Source organism: Geotrypetes seraphini, chromosome 12 (assembly GCF_902459505.1).
Source record: "Geotrypetes seraphini chromosome 12, aGeoSer1.1, whole genome shotgun sequence".
In the NCBI taxonomy this organism is placed as follows: domain Eukaryota; kingdom Metazoa; phylum Chordata; class Amphibia; order Gymnophiona; family Dermophiidae; genus Geotrypetes; species Geotrypetes seraphini.
The window spans coordinates 52,765,743-52,783,769 of record NC_047095.1 but is presented as its reverse complement, the minus strand read 5'-3'; the positions used below and the strand labels follow the sequence as shown (position 1 = coordinate 52,783,769).

At 40.9% G+C, this 18,027-nt stretch overlaps 1 protein-coding gene across 3 annotated transcripts in view; it reads right to left on the bottom strand.

Moving 5' to 3' along the window:
- OMA1 (OMA1 zinc metallopeptidase) overlaps window positions 1–18,027 on the bottom strand; it is a 61,399-nt gene that overhangs the window by 35,173 nt on the left and 8,199 nt on the right. For 2 of the 3 annotated variants that reach the window (XM_033915773.1, XM_033915774.1), the window contains exons 2-5: window positions 17,407–17,948; window positions 14,095–14,323; window positions 7,648–7,821; window positions 4,078–4,185 (exon numbers count right to left, since the gene is read on the bottom strand). In XM_033915773.1, the coding sequence (XP_033771664.1) occupies window positions 4,078–4,185; window positions 7,648–7,821; window positions 14,095–14,323; window positions 17,407–17,948 (1,053 nt within the window). Of the gene's footprint in view, window positions 1–4,077; window positions 4,186–7,647; window positions 7,822–14,094; window positions 14,324–17,406; window positions 17,949–18,027 lie in introns of those variants that run through there. The other variant, XM_033915775.1, reaches the window with a different exon arrangement.

Below are 18,027 nucleotides of genomic sequence, written 5' to 3'. Positions count from 1 at the left end.
GGTAGGGCAGACAGCAGCAATTTCCTGCCCGTGCAGGTCTGTATATGATTTGTAACAATAGTCTACTGCAGTGGTCTCAAACTCGCGGCCCGCCAGGTACTATTTTGAGGCCCTTGGTATGTTTATCGTAATCACAAAAGTAAAAAAAAAACACAGTTTTTTGATCATGTCTCTTTAGCTATAAATTACAATATTATTATTAAGGGCTCCTTTTACAAAAGTGCATTAGGGCCTTAAAGCGCGGAAAAGTGCACGCTAAATTACCGTGCGCGCTAGCCGCTACCGCCTCCTTTTAAGCAAGCGGTAATTTTTCAGCTAGCGCACGCTAATCCAGTGCATGCGCTAAAAACGCTAGCGCATCTTTGTAAAAGGAGCCCTAAGACTTAGCCAAAAGGAATGATTTATAAACTATAAAGAGTTTTACCTCATGCAAAATTGTCATTTCTTTAATAAGACATTATCTATTTTTTCTGAGGCTCTCCAAGCACCTAAAAATCCAAAATGTGGCCCTGCAAAGGGTTGGAGTTGGAGACCACTGGTCTACTGGTACTACTGTTAGGGTCTTGCATTCTAACTGTAGTAACACAAGACTACCACTACAAGCAGTCATTTTGAATCCAGAAGAGGTACAGGCAGGAGCCACTGGGGATTGTTCCAGTCTGCTCTGCCCTAGACAAGGGCATCCTTAAAGTAGGCCCAGGGTGGCTCTACATAAAGTAGTGGGGATGGGGGGTGGGATTCTTCCATGTCAGTGTATAAAAATGCAATTAACCACGATCAAATTTTTTTAACCGGGTGGTTTACTACAAACAGATACAGTTCTCATATACATATGACCTGGTATCACTAATCTGTTTATGTAATATGCTTGGTGATAGGACAGTAGGTGTTCCCTATTAACAATGTGCATCTATCATTGATATCTTTAGTGGAAGGAAGAGTATAGACCTTAATGTTATCCTTTCCACCCTGATGAAGTTTCCTTTTGAACCACTCTCGTCTTTATCCCTTAAACATCTCACTTGGAAAGTAACCTTCCTTATTGCTCTCACATCTGCACGTCAAGTTGGCGAACTTCAGTCTCTTGTGTCAGATCCACCTTATACAACATTCTGCCATGATAGAGTAGTTCTTCGCACTCATCCCAGGCTCCTCCTGAAGATCGTTTCGGAGTTTCATCTAAATCAGTCAATTGTTCTCCCGATCTTCTTTCCAAGGCCACATTCTTACCGTGGTGAAATGGCATGCCATGTATTCTACTGTAAATGTGCTCTTGTTTATTACTTAGATTGCACCAAATTTCACAGAGCTTCCACTCAACTGTTCTTGTCTTTTGATCCAAACAGACTTGGAACTCCTGTCATCAAGAGAACCTTTTCCACATGGCTGACAGACTGTTTGTTCTTTTGCTATGCTCGGGCTGGGAAGAGTGTCAAGAGTGTTATTTTGAATTGCATTCCTTAGATGATGATGCATGCCTCAGTGCCTTGGGTATTACTCGGACTGAGATGAGGCTGTGGGTATGGAAGAAGAAACTGGCACCAAGTGCACCTGCAGTGGCCCAGCTAGTTCTTTCTGCAACAGCATGCTAAGCTGTTCTTGCAGAGATGTCGCCAGTACCGATGTTGACAAGAGAACATTAGGCGCAGGTTGTGTTGAGTGTCGAGGCATCAAGAACCTTGATGTTCAAGCAAAAGCTATCTTGGATCGGAGCATCGATGCTTGGTGTGCATCGATGGTGACTATGCTTGAGACAATGCCTATCTTGAGACGAAAAGGTGTTTACGTTTCTTAGCTTTCTTACGAGCTTCCCCTAAAGCAGGTAGCACTGATGAAGAAGAGGAGTTTCCAAGTTTATTTATAATTTGATATACCGACCATCGACAAGTATCTGGCCGGTTTACAATACTAAAATTTATAAAATATAACATAAAAATAATATAGGGCAGATTGTAGCCTGGACAAGGACAACGATTGGACAAGTTGGATTTGAGAAAGACTGCCATCAGTGCCAATGTTGATGCTGGAGTTGCTGGATGTTGAGCATTGGCATCAGAGTCTCCAGCTGTTCTCGATGCAAATGATGTTGACCCGAAAAGTTTTTTGTACTGCAACTTCCTGACTTTAAGCGAACTCTTCTGCAGTTTTAAATAGAGCAGGCAGGTAATGTCTCAGTGCTCAGAACCTAGTTATTGGACATACCAATTATGCGGGTCTGTACCCGAAATGGTCCTTTTGTACCAAGTGCATAACTTGAAGCCACCTTGAAACCATGCCTTTGACATTGAAGGAAAAACCACCAACGTGAAGTCAAAGGACTCTTATGGTCTGGGGAGTTCAAGTTAATGGTAAGCCGAAAATAGATCGATTTTCCCAGCCTGAAAACAGGCTGGAAAGAATCTGACATCCCGAAAGTAAAAAAAAACATAGAAAAATCAAATTTTTTTTTACAACGAATGAAAGATAAAGTAATAAAATTGAAAAATTTGATAACAATAAAGGCAAAAAACAGAAAGACAGAAAAAAGTCATAGAAGTTTGATGAGCTTAGAAAAACTCAAGAAACAGCTTCTCAGATCCACAGAAAACTGGTCCAACAAGCCAACATCGGGCAAGAAGGCATCGACAATTGCACGGTAAAGGCCGTCTCGAGACTTTTAAAGTGACATTACAATTTTGCAATATCCATGCCGGGCTCCGTGGATGTTGTCACTCACAAGTGAGAATATGCTGCCTGCTTGTCATTGGATAACGTATGCAAGGTACAAGCGGAATAGAAATCACTAATGTAATTAATATGTTCTCTCTCCCTCTCTTTACAATTGATGGTGTTCCTTTCCAACTTTCTTTTTTTGTTTTACTGATGTCTATCGCCTTGTTATCTTATTGAGAAAAGGCGATTCATACAGTTTTAATCGCTGACGTAGTAAGGCAGGGCAAGGGGGGGCAGATCACTCTGGACGCCACCTTGGTAGGGGCTCTAGCACCTTTCCCCCATTCCCCATACCTCTTTTTTTTTTAATTAATCTTTATTGATTTTGAAGTAGTAACAGTGCAATACATATGAATCTGAACATATAACAAATCAAGAAAAGCACTTTGAACTTACAAATATTCGGAAGTAATCTTTTCGCCCCACCCCCTTTACTTAATCAATAATATAAATGCAATTATCCTTCCAATAGCCCACTCTTATTTAAAATAGTAATCCACCCTGGATGTGTAAGGAAATCAGACAAAAATTAAAGAGAAATGACAACTATATAGAAGCAATAAAAGATGCCAATGGGCCCCACACCAAGTTAAATACATGCCCCATACCTTTTCTAGTCTTTGCCAGATATAAGCAGCATCTCACACCAGTCTCATCCCTCCCTCTGATGTCACTTCCTGTTCATGGCAACCAAGACGTGACATCAGAGGGAAGAATAAAGCTGGGGCAAGTAGCAGATAAGAGATGTTGCTTGTGGCCGGCAAAGATTTGAAGAGGTACAAAGAGGAGGGCCATGGGGAAGGATGCATCGAGGGGGCACGTGGCACGGCAAGACACAGTGATGTTACGAGCCTTCGCCCCGGGTGCAAACTTCCCTCACTGCAACACTGCTTTTAATAAACCATAAGACAGGGATGCAGGAATTCATGCCTTAAGTGCCACAAATAGGTCAGGTTTTTAGGATACCCATAATAAATATGCATTAGAGCTGCATACAGTGGAAGTTCTCATGCATATTCATTAGGTATATCCTGTAAACCAGACCCGTTTACCGTACTTGAAATCTAAACTTCTACATCCCTGACTTAGGCGGTTGATGTTCTATAGAAACCATACAAAGAGCTCTGCTATCTCAATCCTCCAAAATATTTCTTAATGTAAGTGTTGCGGCTTTTCTCAAAGCATAGGCAGCATTCACTGTTCATATGCTACCTGCAAACTTTGCTAGACTTTGTCACGTGATGGGCTGCCTGAGAGAATGTCTATGTAAATATTTGGAATAACCCACACTATCACCCCATGATATTTCATTGTTTTAGTATCGGAGCATTTCAGACTTCATTTAATTAACAAAGAAGCACTTACCACGTGCTCTAATACAACATGAGCAATTTCATGTCCCAAAATACATGACAGTTGATGAATATCTTCCATTGCTTGCAATAAGCCAGTGAAAACAAATACATGCCCATTCTGAAAGCAGAGAAATATTACATTACATTAGTGATTTCTATTCCGCCATTACCTTGCGGTTCAAGGCGGATTACATCCAAACTAAAACAAGAATTACATTTCAACTTTGAAGTAATAGATTAAACGATGAGATAAAATTTTAAGGGAGAATTATGGGTTTTAGATAATGTTTGGTGACTAGAAAAATTAGAGAGTACTAAGGGTTTATAGAGTGTTGGATGTTGGGTTAGGATTTTTGTGCTGGATGGTTTAACGTGTTTTTTTGAAGAGTATGATTTTAATTTCTTTCTTGAAGGTTTTGTAATCTGTGGATGAAGATAACAGAGTGGTGAGTTGTTTGTCCAACTTAGCTGCTTTGGAGGCTATTAGGTTGTCATAAAGTTTTTTTCGTTTGACATTTTTGGATGGTGGGTAATAGAATAGTGAATGTGTTCTTCTGTGTCTGATTGAGGAGGAATGATTTAGTCTGTTATTCCAGTAGGTTGGGCTTCCTACGGAAGAGTGTGAGGACCTACAAAGGGACCTAAACAAACTGGAGGAGTGGGCGAATAAATGGTAGATGAAATTCAATGTAGGGAAATGCAAGGTCATGCATATAGGGAGAAAGAACCCGATGTTCAGCTACCAAATGGGGGGATTAGTATTAGAGGGAAGTAACCTTGAAAGAGATTTGGGTGTACTGGTGGATACAACAATGAAGTCAACGGCGCAATGCGCAGCAGCCGCGAAGAAGGCAAACAGAATGTTGGGTATTATTAAAAATGGTATTATGACCAGAACAAAAGAAGTCATCCTGCCGTTGTATCGGGCAATGGTGCGCCCGCACCTGGAGTACTGTGTTCAGTATTGGTCACCGTACCTTAAGAAGGATATGGCAATACTTGAGAGGGTCCAGAGGAGAGCGACACGAATGATTAAGGGCATGGAAAACCTTTCATACACTGAAAGATTGGAGAGGCTGGAGCTCTTCTCCCTGGAAAAGCGGAGACTCAGAGGAGACATGATAGAAACCTACAAGATCATGAAGGGCATAGAGAAAGTAGAGAGAGATAGATTCTTCAAATTTTCAAAACATAAAAGAACAAGAGGGCATTCGGAAAAATTGGAAGGGGATAGATTCAAAACAAATGCTAGGAAGTTTTTCTTTACTCAGCGGGTGGTGGATACCTGGAATGCGCTTCCAGAGGACGTAATAGGGCAGAGTACGGTACTGGGGTTTAAGAAAGGATTGGACAATTTCCTGTTGGAAAAGGGGATAGAGGGGTTTAGATAGAGGGTTACTGCACAGGTCCTGGACCTGTTGGGCCGCCGCGTGAGCGGACTGCTGGGCGCGATGGACCTCGGGTCTGACCCGGCAGAGGCATTGCTTATGTTCTTATGTTATGTTCTTATGATAGCCTTGTAAAGTAAGCAGTAGAATTTGAAGTTCACTCTCACTTCTATTGGAAGCCAATGCGAGTCATGGTATGCCTCTGTGATATGGTCATATTTTTTTAGTGAATAGACAAGTCTCAGGGCTGTATTCTGCACCGTCTGCAATTGCCTTAATATAACATAATATGAGAAAAAAATAATAATAATATGAGAAAAAAAAAAAGATATGATGCATGTGTGTTTATATATCTGAACTCAGCTCATACTTTTCATAATAGTTGAGAATGTAAGAACAGCCATAGTGGATCAGACCAATGATCCATCTCGCGCCGTTTCCTGTTTCCAACAGTAACCAATCCAGGACACAGTACCTGGCAGAAATCCAAACAACAGCAACATTCCATGCTACCAATCACAGAGAAAGCAGTGGCTTCCCCAAGTTCTGTTTCAATAGCCCCGGGAACTCAGTTCATTGGGTGAGTCTCTCTTGTCTGTACCCTTCTCCTCTATGGCCAGCTCCAGAGTCCACCCTTTCTACTTTGCTGCACCGTATGCCTGGAACAAATTGCCTGACTTGGTATGTCAAGCTCTATCCTCTGTAGTATTCAAACCAGACTCAAAGCCCACTTCTTTGAAGTTGCTTTCAATTCCAAATTCCAACTCACCTGCTAAGCACCCATGTCTGCCTTATCGTTCCGTCTGTAATCCCTCCACCTGAGCACCCTATATAGATGCACCTTTTTGTCCAGTTGTCTGCCTTTACTAGATTGTAAACTCTTTTGAGCAGAGACTGTCATGCCTATGTTTTGGTGTACAGTGCCGTGTATGTCTGGTAGAGCTATATAAATGATAAGTATTAGTAGTAGACTTTTCCTCCAATAACTTGTCCAAACCTTTCTTAAACACAGCTATGCTAACCAGTGAATTCTATTCAAGTATAGTAACTGTGTATCATAGATGATATAAGTTTGAATTTTGGGGGGAGGTTTTCACCTATGATTATGCTTAACCCATTTAAAAATGTAGCTGTTTTTTGTCTCGTGCTTTGGATATTTTTTTGCTACTACTTGGGTATCTGAGGTCTTTTTCCTCCTATTGTTTGCAAGCAATTTTACAAGCATTTTCACAAGTATGGTGTGATTAGCAATAATAGATTGACTTCATATTAATGTTGATATGTATCATACACAGTATAATACAGACACTAACACAGCATATTAACTGTTAGTATGCTGCATTTAACCACTAACAAGGAAGTGCATGTAGAATGGGTGAGAATTTGCCTTACAAGTACGGTGTGGCAATGGCCTCTCCATTAACTGGCACACTGGAGTGGGCTCGGAGGTGGTGCGTCTGAGGAGAGGACGGCCCCGGAAGGATCCTGTGTGCAGCTGAAGGAGCAGTCGTCCTGCCTGGGAACTGGCCTGTTCACTGGAGGGACCCTGAGATCTTTGGGAGTGGTCTGGTGATGATGGCGGTTGGCCGTTTGAGGCTTCTAACATCAGATCCTATTGACTGACTGGCATTTACTTTATTTTATATATATATATATATATATAATTTTTTTAATTTAATTTACTCATTGAATACTTTTTGGGCTGTACATATCTTGATTGTATCTCTATCTTTCCTATCTGAATATGTTTAATGGATTTTATTTTTATTATTTGAATTATTATATCTTTACTATTTAAAAATTGTTTTCTCAGGTACTTTAGCTAGACTGTGAGCCTTTGGGACAATTAGGGAACTTCCTAGTACCTAATTTTTTATTTTTATGTTTATTTTATTGTAACCCGTTCTGCCAGGAATGCCTCCAAACACAGAGGGTTTTTTTCAGTTTCTGCTGATCACTGCAAACATTTAAGGTGGCTCTGTAACTAGGGCCTTAATGAAGAGTTCTTGACTCTCATTGTCACAAATCACATCTATGTGTCTATGGATGGTCATATGAGTATAAGGGTTAGGTGTGTCCTATAATTTATGACGTTCTTTTCAGTATGTTATTCATGTTAGCCACTATAAACTGTCACAAGAACTGGCGGTATAGCAAATTTTATTCAACATAAAAATACTTGTTTTGCTTACTGGAAGCACATAAGCATTAATGTCTGATTTGTCAACAACGTGGAGAATCCATTCCATCTTGGAAACTTCTGGTATGTCTCTGTTGAACTTTATTAGCGTGTCAAGAATTGTTTTTGTACCTCGATAGAGAGGATCATTCTCAGTCAGCATTTTCTCAGCAAACTCTTCCATGAGCTGTGGAAGTAAAAAAAAAAAAATATATGCAATTAGCAGCCTAAAAGAGGTGCAGTGTAGCATTTATACTGTTAAAACCAATAGGAGGAAATATTTTTTCACTCAGAGAATAGTTAAGCTCTGGAACGTATTGACAGAGATTGTGGTAAGCGGGGATAGCGTAGCTGGTTTTAAGAAAGGTTTGGACGAGTTCCTGGAGGAAAGGTCCGTAGTCTGTTATTGAGAAAGACATGGGGGAAGCCACTGCTTGCTCTGGATCAGTAGCATGGAATGTTGCTACTCTCTGGGATTCTAGAATCTCGCTATTCTTTGGGGATTCTGTATGGAATGTTGCAACTCCTTGGGTTTTGATCACGTACTAGAGACCTGAATTGGCCACCGTGAGAACAGGCTACTGGGCTTGATGACCATTGGTCTGACTCAGTAAGGATATTCTTATGTTCTTATCATTACAACATACAATACAGACTCAAGAAAGCTCTATACAATTGGATAGAAGCAGCCATAATTACTGAAATCTCCAATAAGACCTCTTTCAGGGCCAGATGCATTAAGAGGATCGGTGAGACCGTGTGGGTCTTCACCGATCCGATTTTTGGGCTGATTCAGAAAGACCTATTGATGCACTAAAAGGTTTACATGCAAATGGTTCACATGGATGCTCCTTGTAATACCTAACTCTGCTGTCTGATTGACTGCAGTGAGAGCGACTCTCAGACAAGGGCAGAGCCAAAACCCCTCTTGCTGCCATTGATCGTGTCGGTGGTGGTGGTGAAAGGGGAGCAAAGGAGTGTAAGGGGGGGGGGGGTCACCCGTCACTATTTTGCATCTTGGCCACAGAATGGCTCTTTCTTGCCCCGTCTTCTTATTTGAATCATCGGAAGGGACATTGTCGGTACGTACACAATACAAACTCCAGATTCTAGTTCACAAAGATCCAAAGTCGTCAGCTCCTGACTGCATCACTAATTTATTGATACCATATCAGTCCTCTTGTTTGGTGTGTTCTTCACAGCAGTCTCATCTACGCCTCCCCCTCCTTTTCTTATATGTTTGGATTAGAGGTCTGCACTGGAACAGGTAAATAGATAGATATAGATCTCTATGAGATAGTGATAGAAAGATTGTAAAAGTGTGACAAAGTAGAGGCAGTTGGGACATTGATGTGGCTATGATGGTCCCATGGTAACCCTTGCCTACCCTGCAATATTTTGGTTATGGGTCTAACCATATCATATTTTTTATTTCAAGATATTATTTGGAATGAGGAGTGAACTTCTTCAGGGCTTCAGTGGCGGTTGTGCCACAAAGCTCAGGTCCTCATAGGGGGTTTTTTTTTTGTTTAAAATTGTGCTCACCTCATTGCGCTAATATTGTTTCTGCATTAATTACGGAGGGGTCCTTTCACTAAAGGCGCGCTAGCCGTTTTAGCATGCGCTAAACGCTAATGCGTCCTTTATAGTCTACGGATGCGTTGGCGTTTAGCGCGTGCTAAAACGGCTAGCGTAACTTAGTAAAAAGGCCCCCAGAATTTCAGAGGTTTTTTTAATGCCTGTGATGCATGAGAGAAGAGCAAACATTCACGCTCTCTCTGGTTCTGAGGCTTTTCCCTCCATCTACTGCTATTGTTATCAGGTGCTAGTAAAGTTACATTTGGTGGCGGTGTTTGGTGTCTCAGCGGTTGCTATTTCTCCACTACTAATCATATATTTTTTTTCAGGGGTACTTGGATGCATTCAGAAGTAATGGGATAGAAGACACTAATGTAATGTAATTTTAAACTTGCATAAATGTTTGCACCTAAATGTGACAGGAAAACGCACCACTTATGGTATTCAGGAAGAAGCCTGCGTAAATATCAGCCTTGCCTATGCCACACCCGTGCTCCTTCCTTCTAATAGTTATCTGCAATACCATTTGAGGGGGTAAATATAGCATGGTGATGTGCCATTTATATCTAACCCCTATAGATGGCAGTGTTCTATAAATTTACACATACAATAGACTACAATACAGTAGTGACAGGTGCTCTTAATATATCTTCCCCCCTCCACTTTATTGGCTTAAAAGTAGAAAGAGGAGCTTTTCTAAAATAATAATCACAGGGAGAAAAAAAGGAAAACAACTATTTACTGGTCATTTTTATTTTAAGCTTCATTTGTTATTCCTGGGTTCTCCTCTTCTTATCCTAATAAGGGAAAACAAACATTCAAAAATACAGTTTCTACTGTATGCAGACTATAATCATTTTAGAAGCATTGACTGATTCTTAATTGCTGTTCTGCTGATCTCAGCAATCTTGAAGTGTCCTATTTGGTTGCTCCCTACCATTGGCAGCAGCCAGCTGTTCACTGAAGTAGACTGTGGAGGCACTGACTGCGCTGAGGGAGTCAATCATGAGTTCTCTCAGGCTTATCTTGTAAGATTTGGCAGCACAGAAAGAAAAATTCTGCAACCTTATTTTTTGACCACAAAGAAACACTCCATTTATTCTGTAAAGATTTTAGCTTTGTATACTTTAGCTTGATCAACGTATCCTCATTTGTTAACAAAACGTATAAGACCTAAGATGTACCAAAATTTTATTACCGATGTTCCCCTTTAGAGGAGATATTGAACCACGGGCTAAGTCCAACTTTTATAATGCTTCTAAATTATACTGGGGTTTAAAATAAATTAGTCTCATAAACTGTCATCTGTTATTCAAATCCAGACTCAAAGCCCGCTTCTTTGAAGATGCTTTCAATTCTAAACTCTAACCCACCTTCTAAGATTGAGAGGGGACATGATCGAAACATTTAAGGTACTGAAGGGGATAGACTTAGTAGATAAGGACAGGTTGTTCACCCTCTCCAAGGTAGGGAGAACGAGAGGGCACTCTCTAAGGTTAAAAGGGGATAGATTCCGAACAAACATAAGGAAGTTCTTCACCCGGAGAGTGGTAGAGAATTTGAATGCTCTTCCGGAGTCTGTCATAGGGGAAACACCCTCCAGGGATTCAAGACAAAGTCAGACAAGTTTCTGCTGATCAAGGACGTACGCTGGTAGGGCTAGTCTCAGTTAGGGCGCTGGTCTTTGACCAGAGGGCTGCTGCGTGAGCGGATTGCTGGGCATGATGGCCCACTGGTCTGACCCAGCAGTGGCAATTCTGTTCTTATGTTATGTTCAAGCAAAGAGCAACAAAAAGAAATCCAACCAAATCTGCAGAAAAACCACCAAAACAGGAAAACCAAAAAAAAACTGCAGATAATGTACAAGATGCAGACAAAAGTTTATTGTACCAAGGTTAAAATGCAGTAATATAAAACCTTTTTACCAACCAAGAGACCCAACACGGTCCGTGTTTCGGACAACACGCCTTCGTCAGGGGTCCATGGTAAATAAGTTACATTATGAAAAGTTACATTTTGAAATGTTTGGAGTTTTTTGCCTATGATACAGAGCAGGACTGGCTTAAGAACTCATTGGGTTGCCGTCCGTATATTGTTGATAAGTTGAGGCTTCTTCTCCACCTATTATAAATGCACTTTCATGGGGTATCTCCACCACTAGGCTAATAACAATTTTTTGCTGATTGTATTTAAACATCTCCGTCATATCTCCCCTCTCCCACCTTTCCTCCAAAGTATACAGGATTGAGATTTTTAAGTCTGTCTCCATATGCCTTATGATGAAGGCCAAGCACCATTTTAGTAGCCTTCCTCTGGACCGACTCCATCCTTTTTATATCTTTTTGAAGGTGTGGCCTCCAGAATTGTACACAATATTCTAAATGAGGTCTCACCAAAATCTTATACAGGGGCATCAATACCTCCTTTTTCCTTCTGGCCATACCTCTCCCTATGCACCTTAGCATCCTTCTAGCTTTCACTGTCACCTTTTCAAGCTGTTTGGCCACCTTAAAGGTCATCACATACAATCACACCCAAGTCCCGAAATTCTGTCGTGCACATAAGTTCTTCAACCCTAAACTGTATCGTACCATCGGGTTTTTGCAGCCCAAATGCATGACCTTGCATTTCTTAGCACTAAATTTTAGCTGCCAAATTTTCAGACCATTCTTCAAGCTTCGCCGGGTCTTTCTTCATGTTATTCACACCATCCTTGGTGTCTACACTTCCCCCTCTGTATTCATGGGGGTTAGGGACAGAGCCGGTCCGCGAATATGGAAAAACCGCAAATAATATTCAGGCCAGTTCTGCCCTTATCCCCGGCTTCCCACGGCTATTTTTAGCCCTGTAAGCCCCCCCTTAAGCCTTACCTGGTGGTCTAGCAGGTTTTCAGGCAGGAGCGATCTTCCCACGCTCCTGCCCCGTGCAGATCGCTCACAGGAAATTGCTGCCTTGAGCTCCCGTAGTCTCTCGAGCCATTTCCTGTGAGCGATCTGCACGGAGCAGGAGCGTGGGAAGATCGCTCCTGCCTGAAAACCCGCTAGACCACCAGGTAAAACTTAAGGGAGGGGGGCTTACAGGGCTAAAAAAAGCCTGAAAATTAAAATTTATATTTTGGTCAAAAATCGCAAATACCCGAATCCGTAGATACGGAATTCGCGAATACAGAGGGGGGAAGTGTACTTTATTGTGGATTTTGGTATCATCCGCAAAGAAGCAAATCTTACCTGACAGCACTACAGCAATATCGTTTATAAAAATGTTAAAAAGGGCAGGCCCAAGAACAGACCTTAAAGCACACCGCTGGTTTATGCTAGTATTCTGTCTTAGGTGCACCCAAGTACCATTATAGAAATAATGCTCATTGCACCACACCGTAGAATCTAATTCAAGGCGTTACAGAATTATCTCCTTTATTCTCAAATATGATATATGATCAGAGTGTAGTAGACTTGCTAGCATTTGAAAATACTGTATAGCACTAGGTATGTGGTACTTTGAGAGCACAATTGAAAACATACCGCACTGTGTAATGAAAAATAATCCTGCGCTAATTACAAGAAACACAAAACTACACAATTCAACTAGTGAAGACATAGAGAAAGTGTTTATAACAAGTGGCATATAAAGCAAAGGGTGATGGGTCACCTGTTAACTGTGGTACGCGTAATCCTAATTTAACTACTGCATCCCCCAAAAGGAAAAAGCTCATCTGTCAATGCACTCAATTTATGCCATGTATCCAAGTTTTGCTTTGCACGAGCTTGGGGAGGGGGTTGGGGGGAAAAAAACATAAGAATAGCTATACTGGGTTAGACCGATAGTCTAGTGGCCAATCCAGACCAAAGGTTCTTGGCAAAATCCCAAATAGTAGCAATATTCCATGTCACCAATCCCAAGGCAAGCACTGGTTTCCCCCCATGCCTGTCTCAATAGCAGATTATGGACTTTCCTCCAGGAACCTGTCCAAACTTTGTATAAACTAGCTATGATAACCACTCTTACCATATCCTCTGACAACATGCTCCAGAACTTAATTATTCTCCGAGTTAAAAATATTTCCTCCTATTGGTTTTAAAAAGTATTTCCCTGTAACTTCCCTAGTCTTTTTAATTTTTGAAGGAGGAAAAAAATGATCCACTTGTATGTGTTCTCTGCCACTCAAGAGTTTGTAGACTTCAATCATATCTCCCCTCAGCTGTCTCTTTTCCCAAACTGAAGAGCTCTAACCTCTTTTAGTCTTTCCTCATGTAAGAAGAGATCCATACACTTTTATCATCTTGGTCACTCTTCTTTGAACCTTTTCTAAGTCCGCTATATCTTTTTTGAGATATGGCGACCAGAACTGAGCTCAATAGTCAAGGTGAGGTCCACACCATGGAGCGATACAGAGGCATTCTTAGTCTTAGGCCCTTTAACAAAATACCAAATTCAGAATTGATAAGACTTAAACGGATGCCATTTCCATTTCAAAATCCCCCAAATACGTGACAGTATAATATTTTCCCCTCTTTCCTGCATAAAGATTTTACTTTACTTATTTCGTTTTCTATCCCGCGCAAGTTTTTTTCAGTACAAGTTTTCATCCTAACTCAACACATACAGGGATCTAATACCAATATAGGGCTCCTTTTACAAAGGTGCGCTAGCGTTTTTAGCGCACGCACAGGATTAGCGCACGCTAGCCGAAAAATTACCACCTGCTTAAAAGGAGGCGGAAGCGGCTAGTGCGTGCAGCATTTAAAACCGCTAGCGCATCTTTGTAAAAAAAAGAGCCCATAGTTTACAGGTTGCAATTTGTCATAGTTACATTGCAAGGTTTTCCATACAAGTTTTGTCATTTTGCACTACATCACCTTTTGCATTTCTGTCCATGACTCACCCCTTCATACTCCAGCTGTGTAAGGACATCGTAATGTTCTCTCCTGAAGAGAAGTAGCCGGCTGCGGCCAGTGATTGGGCTCTCTTCCAAGTGAGTGAAATAAAACAAAACAAATATAACCCCTAGTCCACTTAGGCTTGCGAACAGCTTCCACTTGTTGGTTCGCAGATATTCTCTGAATAACAGGCGCTTGTTCTCAGGAAGAGCTTTCCACCACTTTCTAATTCTCCTGCAAGCAGAAACAAGAGCAATCCTAAATTCAAGTCAATGCCAATATTTTTTTTTTCAATAAATCATTCATGATTATATAAATAGGGGTGGAGTAGATAATAATAACAATAATAATGATAACTTTATTTTTCTATAGCAGCAGGCTGGAAATTGGAAAGCCCAGCTTCAAAACTCATGTTAGCTCCTTGGGGTTTTGGGCACACCAATTTACCCTTTGTTGTCTTATGGTGGCATTAGCACCCTCACCCCGTTTAAGGTCTGCTATGGAAACTGTCACATCTTGTCCCCTAAATTCTGTATATGGCGCTCAAAGTTGAGCATGTAGCCAATGTATGCGCACAACTTGATTAATTGGGTTAACTGATGCCAATAATTGATAATTAGCACCTCATAATTGATGCTAATTCTGATTAATTAAAAGTTAGACACACATTTATTTATTCAATTTTCTATACTGTTATCCCAGGAGAGCTCAGAACGGTTTACATGAATTTATTCAGGTACTCAAGCATATTTCTACACACACAACTCGGAAAGTGCAGTTCTATAAAGAGTATGCGCCAGTTGCAGTCCATGAATTTGAAAAGGGGGCATGGCCAGGGGTGGATCAGAGGCAGTCCTAAAAGTTACATGCATTGTTATAGAATACACCCAAGCTACTCACAACTTGAGTACAAATATTTAGGGTTGGTTTTAGCTGGCCTACAAGCGCTAAATACGTTTTGCAGAATCGCATTTAGCGCACACAGGCGCTAAACACTATTCTATAAAAGGTAAGTGCACCTTGTAGAATTGCGCCAAGAGCTGATCTACTCAGCGCCAATTTTTTTAAGCATCATATATAGAAAATGCCCTGTGTGCACAAAGGATTAAGGGGAAGAGAGAGGGATTGTGTTTTTAAACATGTCACCAAGCTTTTCTAATTTGACTTCATTTATTTTTGAGACTTTAACTAGTGTTTCTTTCAGCATGACTTTCTTACGAGGCCAATGTAGAAAGGTTCATGGTAGTGCCACAGTCAGATGTCTAAGCACACGGCTTCCACTGTGGGTACGACACCAAAGGGAAAGGTAAATATATTCACATTTTATGCATCAAGATCTTGTAGTTAATGGGGGGAGGGGAGCATGCTGGATGCTTCTTTGTGAACATGTCCAAAATGAAACAGAAATGCCACTCTTGTTCTTTTGCAGCTAAAGTGAAGCTTGCAAAAACAGAAAAGCACAAGAGAAACACTAGGAGTAAAACAATGCACAGAGAACAAAAGGTAGGAAAAAAACACTATTTTTTCTGAATTTATTAATTGTAATATGTCAACTTTGGGAAATGAGCACAAGGATAAAACAGGGGAAACAAAACCACAACTTCAAAAGCACAGAACAAAGGTGGAATTGTCCCAATCAGAATGGTGCACAAGAAAGTGTCTTTCAACTCATCTCCCAAGCAGCATTTAGTGAGATTGTGCACTTTTTATACAGTTGAAGACTCGTAAGATTCCTGAGGCAGGCCGTTTGGGCCGAAACATGCGCATGTCGAGTCGTAGAGTCATTTTATGAATTTTGGATGAATACAGGCATTTGGATTTATCAGATGAGTTGAAAGACACTTTCTTGTGCACCATTCTGATTGGGACAATTCCACCTTTGTTCTGAACTTTGGAAAAGATGCATCTTCCCCCCCCCGTCCCCCACTACCCTGGGAGTGATGGTGTTATAGAGGTCCCATCCCAATCTTCCCACCGAGGACCCATTCAGTCCTAGCTATGCCACTGATGGATGTGCTTAATTAACGGTATTCTGTAAGATACCCACACTAAGGGCTCCTTTTACTAAAGTGCGCTAGGGCTTTAACACGCGGAATAGTGCACGCTATATTGCCGCACATGCTAGACCTTAACGCCAGCACTGAGCTGGCGTTAGTTCTAGAAGCGTAGCACGCGGTAATTTCCTGCGTGCGCTAAAATGCTAGCGCGCCTTTGTAAAAAGAGCCCTAAGTGGGAGACATGCTCCTCCCCTACGTATACCTTCGCCCCCTTGCAAATACATGTCTTTTCAGAATAATGCAAAGACTGATTGAGATTTATGCACATCTGCACATGTATGTCAGTATTCTGTACACTTACATGTGTAGCATGTACAAAATGTAACTGCCTTGTTTACAGACTTTCTTGTTCAATGTTTTCTCATAGCCTACTGCTTGCTCTGAAGATCTCTAATTTGGAATAAAATGACTCTCCTTGAATACTGATTATAATCGATATATATTAGATAATTAACTTGAGATGTTATTACCATCTAAAGATGATCAATTATTTGTTACCAAAAGTCATCAAAACTATCCTTAATAACTGGAAGTGCTGTAACCTAAAGGATGTTAATTTTAAGTGGATTTTGATACATATGCAACATAGTAGATGACGGCAGATAACGATCTGTGCCGTCCACCCAGTATGAAAAAGGCAGCACGGCAATTTGGAAATATATCTGTATATGATTTCCTATAAATTCCTTTTGCAATGCTCTTTTATATTCAATGTAATACAGAAATTTGAACAGTAAGTACTTTCAGAGACTATTTTGCAAGCTCTAATTACAGAAGACACCAGTGAAGAGAACCCAGGAAAGAATATAAAATAGTATTATTTAGTCCTGTGCTGCCACATAGAAATTCCTTTCAGTGATAGATTTGCCACACCTTTTTAAGCGCTGTATGTTTAACTTAAAAAAAAAAAAAAAAAGAAGAAACCAAATGCGACAATGTTTTCACTCACAAATGTAAATTATTTTTTTCATTTTTTTACCATCAGGCTTAGGAGAGTGTGGCGCAGTGGTTCAAGCTACAGCCTCAGCATCCTGAGGTTGTGGGTTCAAACCCACACTGCTCCTTGTGACCCTGGACAAGTCACTTAATCCCTCCCATTGCCCCAGGTACATTAGATATATTTTGAGCCCACTGGGACAGACAGGGGAAAAATGCTCGAGTACCTGAATAAGTTCATGTAAACCGTTCCGAGCTCCCTTGGGAGAACGTATAGAAAATTGAATAAATAAACAATGGCAAAAAATAAGTGGCTTTTTTCACCTGCCAAGAATGATGGCAAAAAGCTTCTGTGCTGGTTTAAGGAGAAGCCATACATGAGGGGGTAGCAGAACATTCAGTACCGGTGAGGTATGGAAGTGCCTGGTTTTCTGGAAGGAAGTTTCTGCAGGAAAGAAATGTAGGGTGGATAATGGATAAAGGGTTCCTGGTAATGCACTTCCCCTGGAAAAAGGCATGGATGACAGGAAGGCATGACTTCTCGCACAGCACAACACGCCTCTTTGCATGTCTCCAGTCTGGTGATTTAAATGCAATTCATGATCGTCATTGAAAAAATATCTGTGGATGCCAGTGTGTGTGGCCCCAAAATAGTCTTTATCTTTGCTGCTTATATTCAGTTGTTGGTGTTTCGTTTCTGTGCAGTTCCTTTGCATTTCCAGTCCTTCCCTGGAAACCATGGAATAAGTGCAGCTGTTACTGCATTTCTCCGCACAAACCAAAGAAGCTAAGCGCAGACATATGCACTTCCGTCTAGCAACCTGAAGACTGCAGAAGGTTCTTATTTTCTCTTTTGCTAGTTCACCCTGGAACATAATAAATCATTGTAAATTGAAAGAAGAAATGGCTTAAGCATTCATTGTTTTGTATGTATAATTATATACT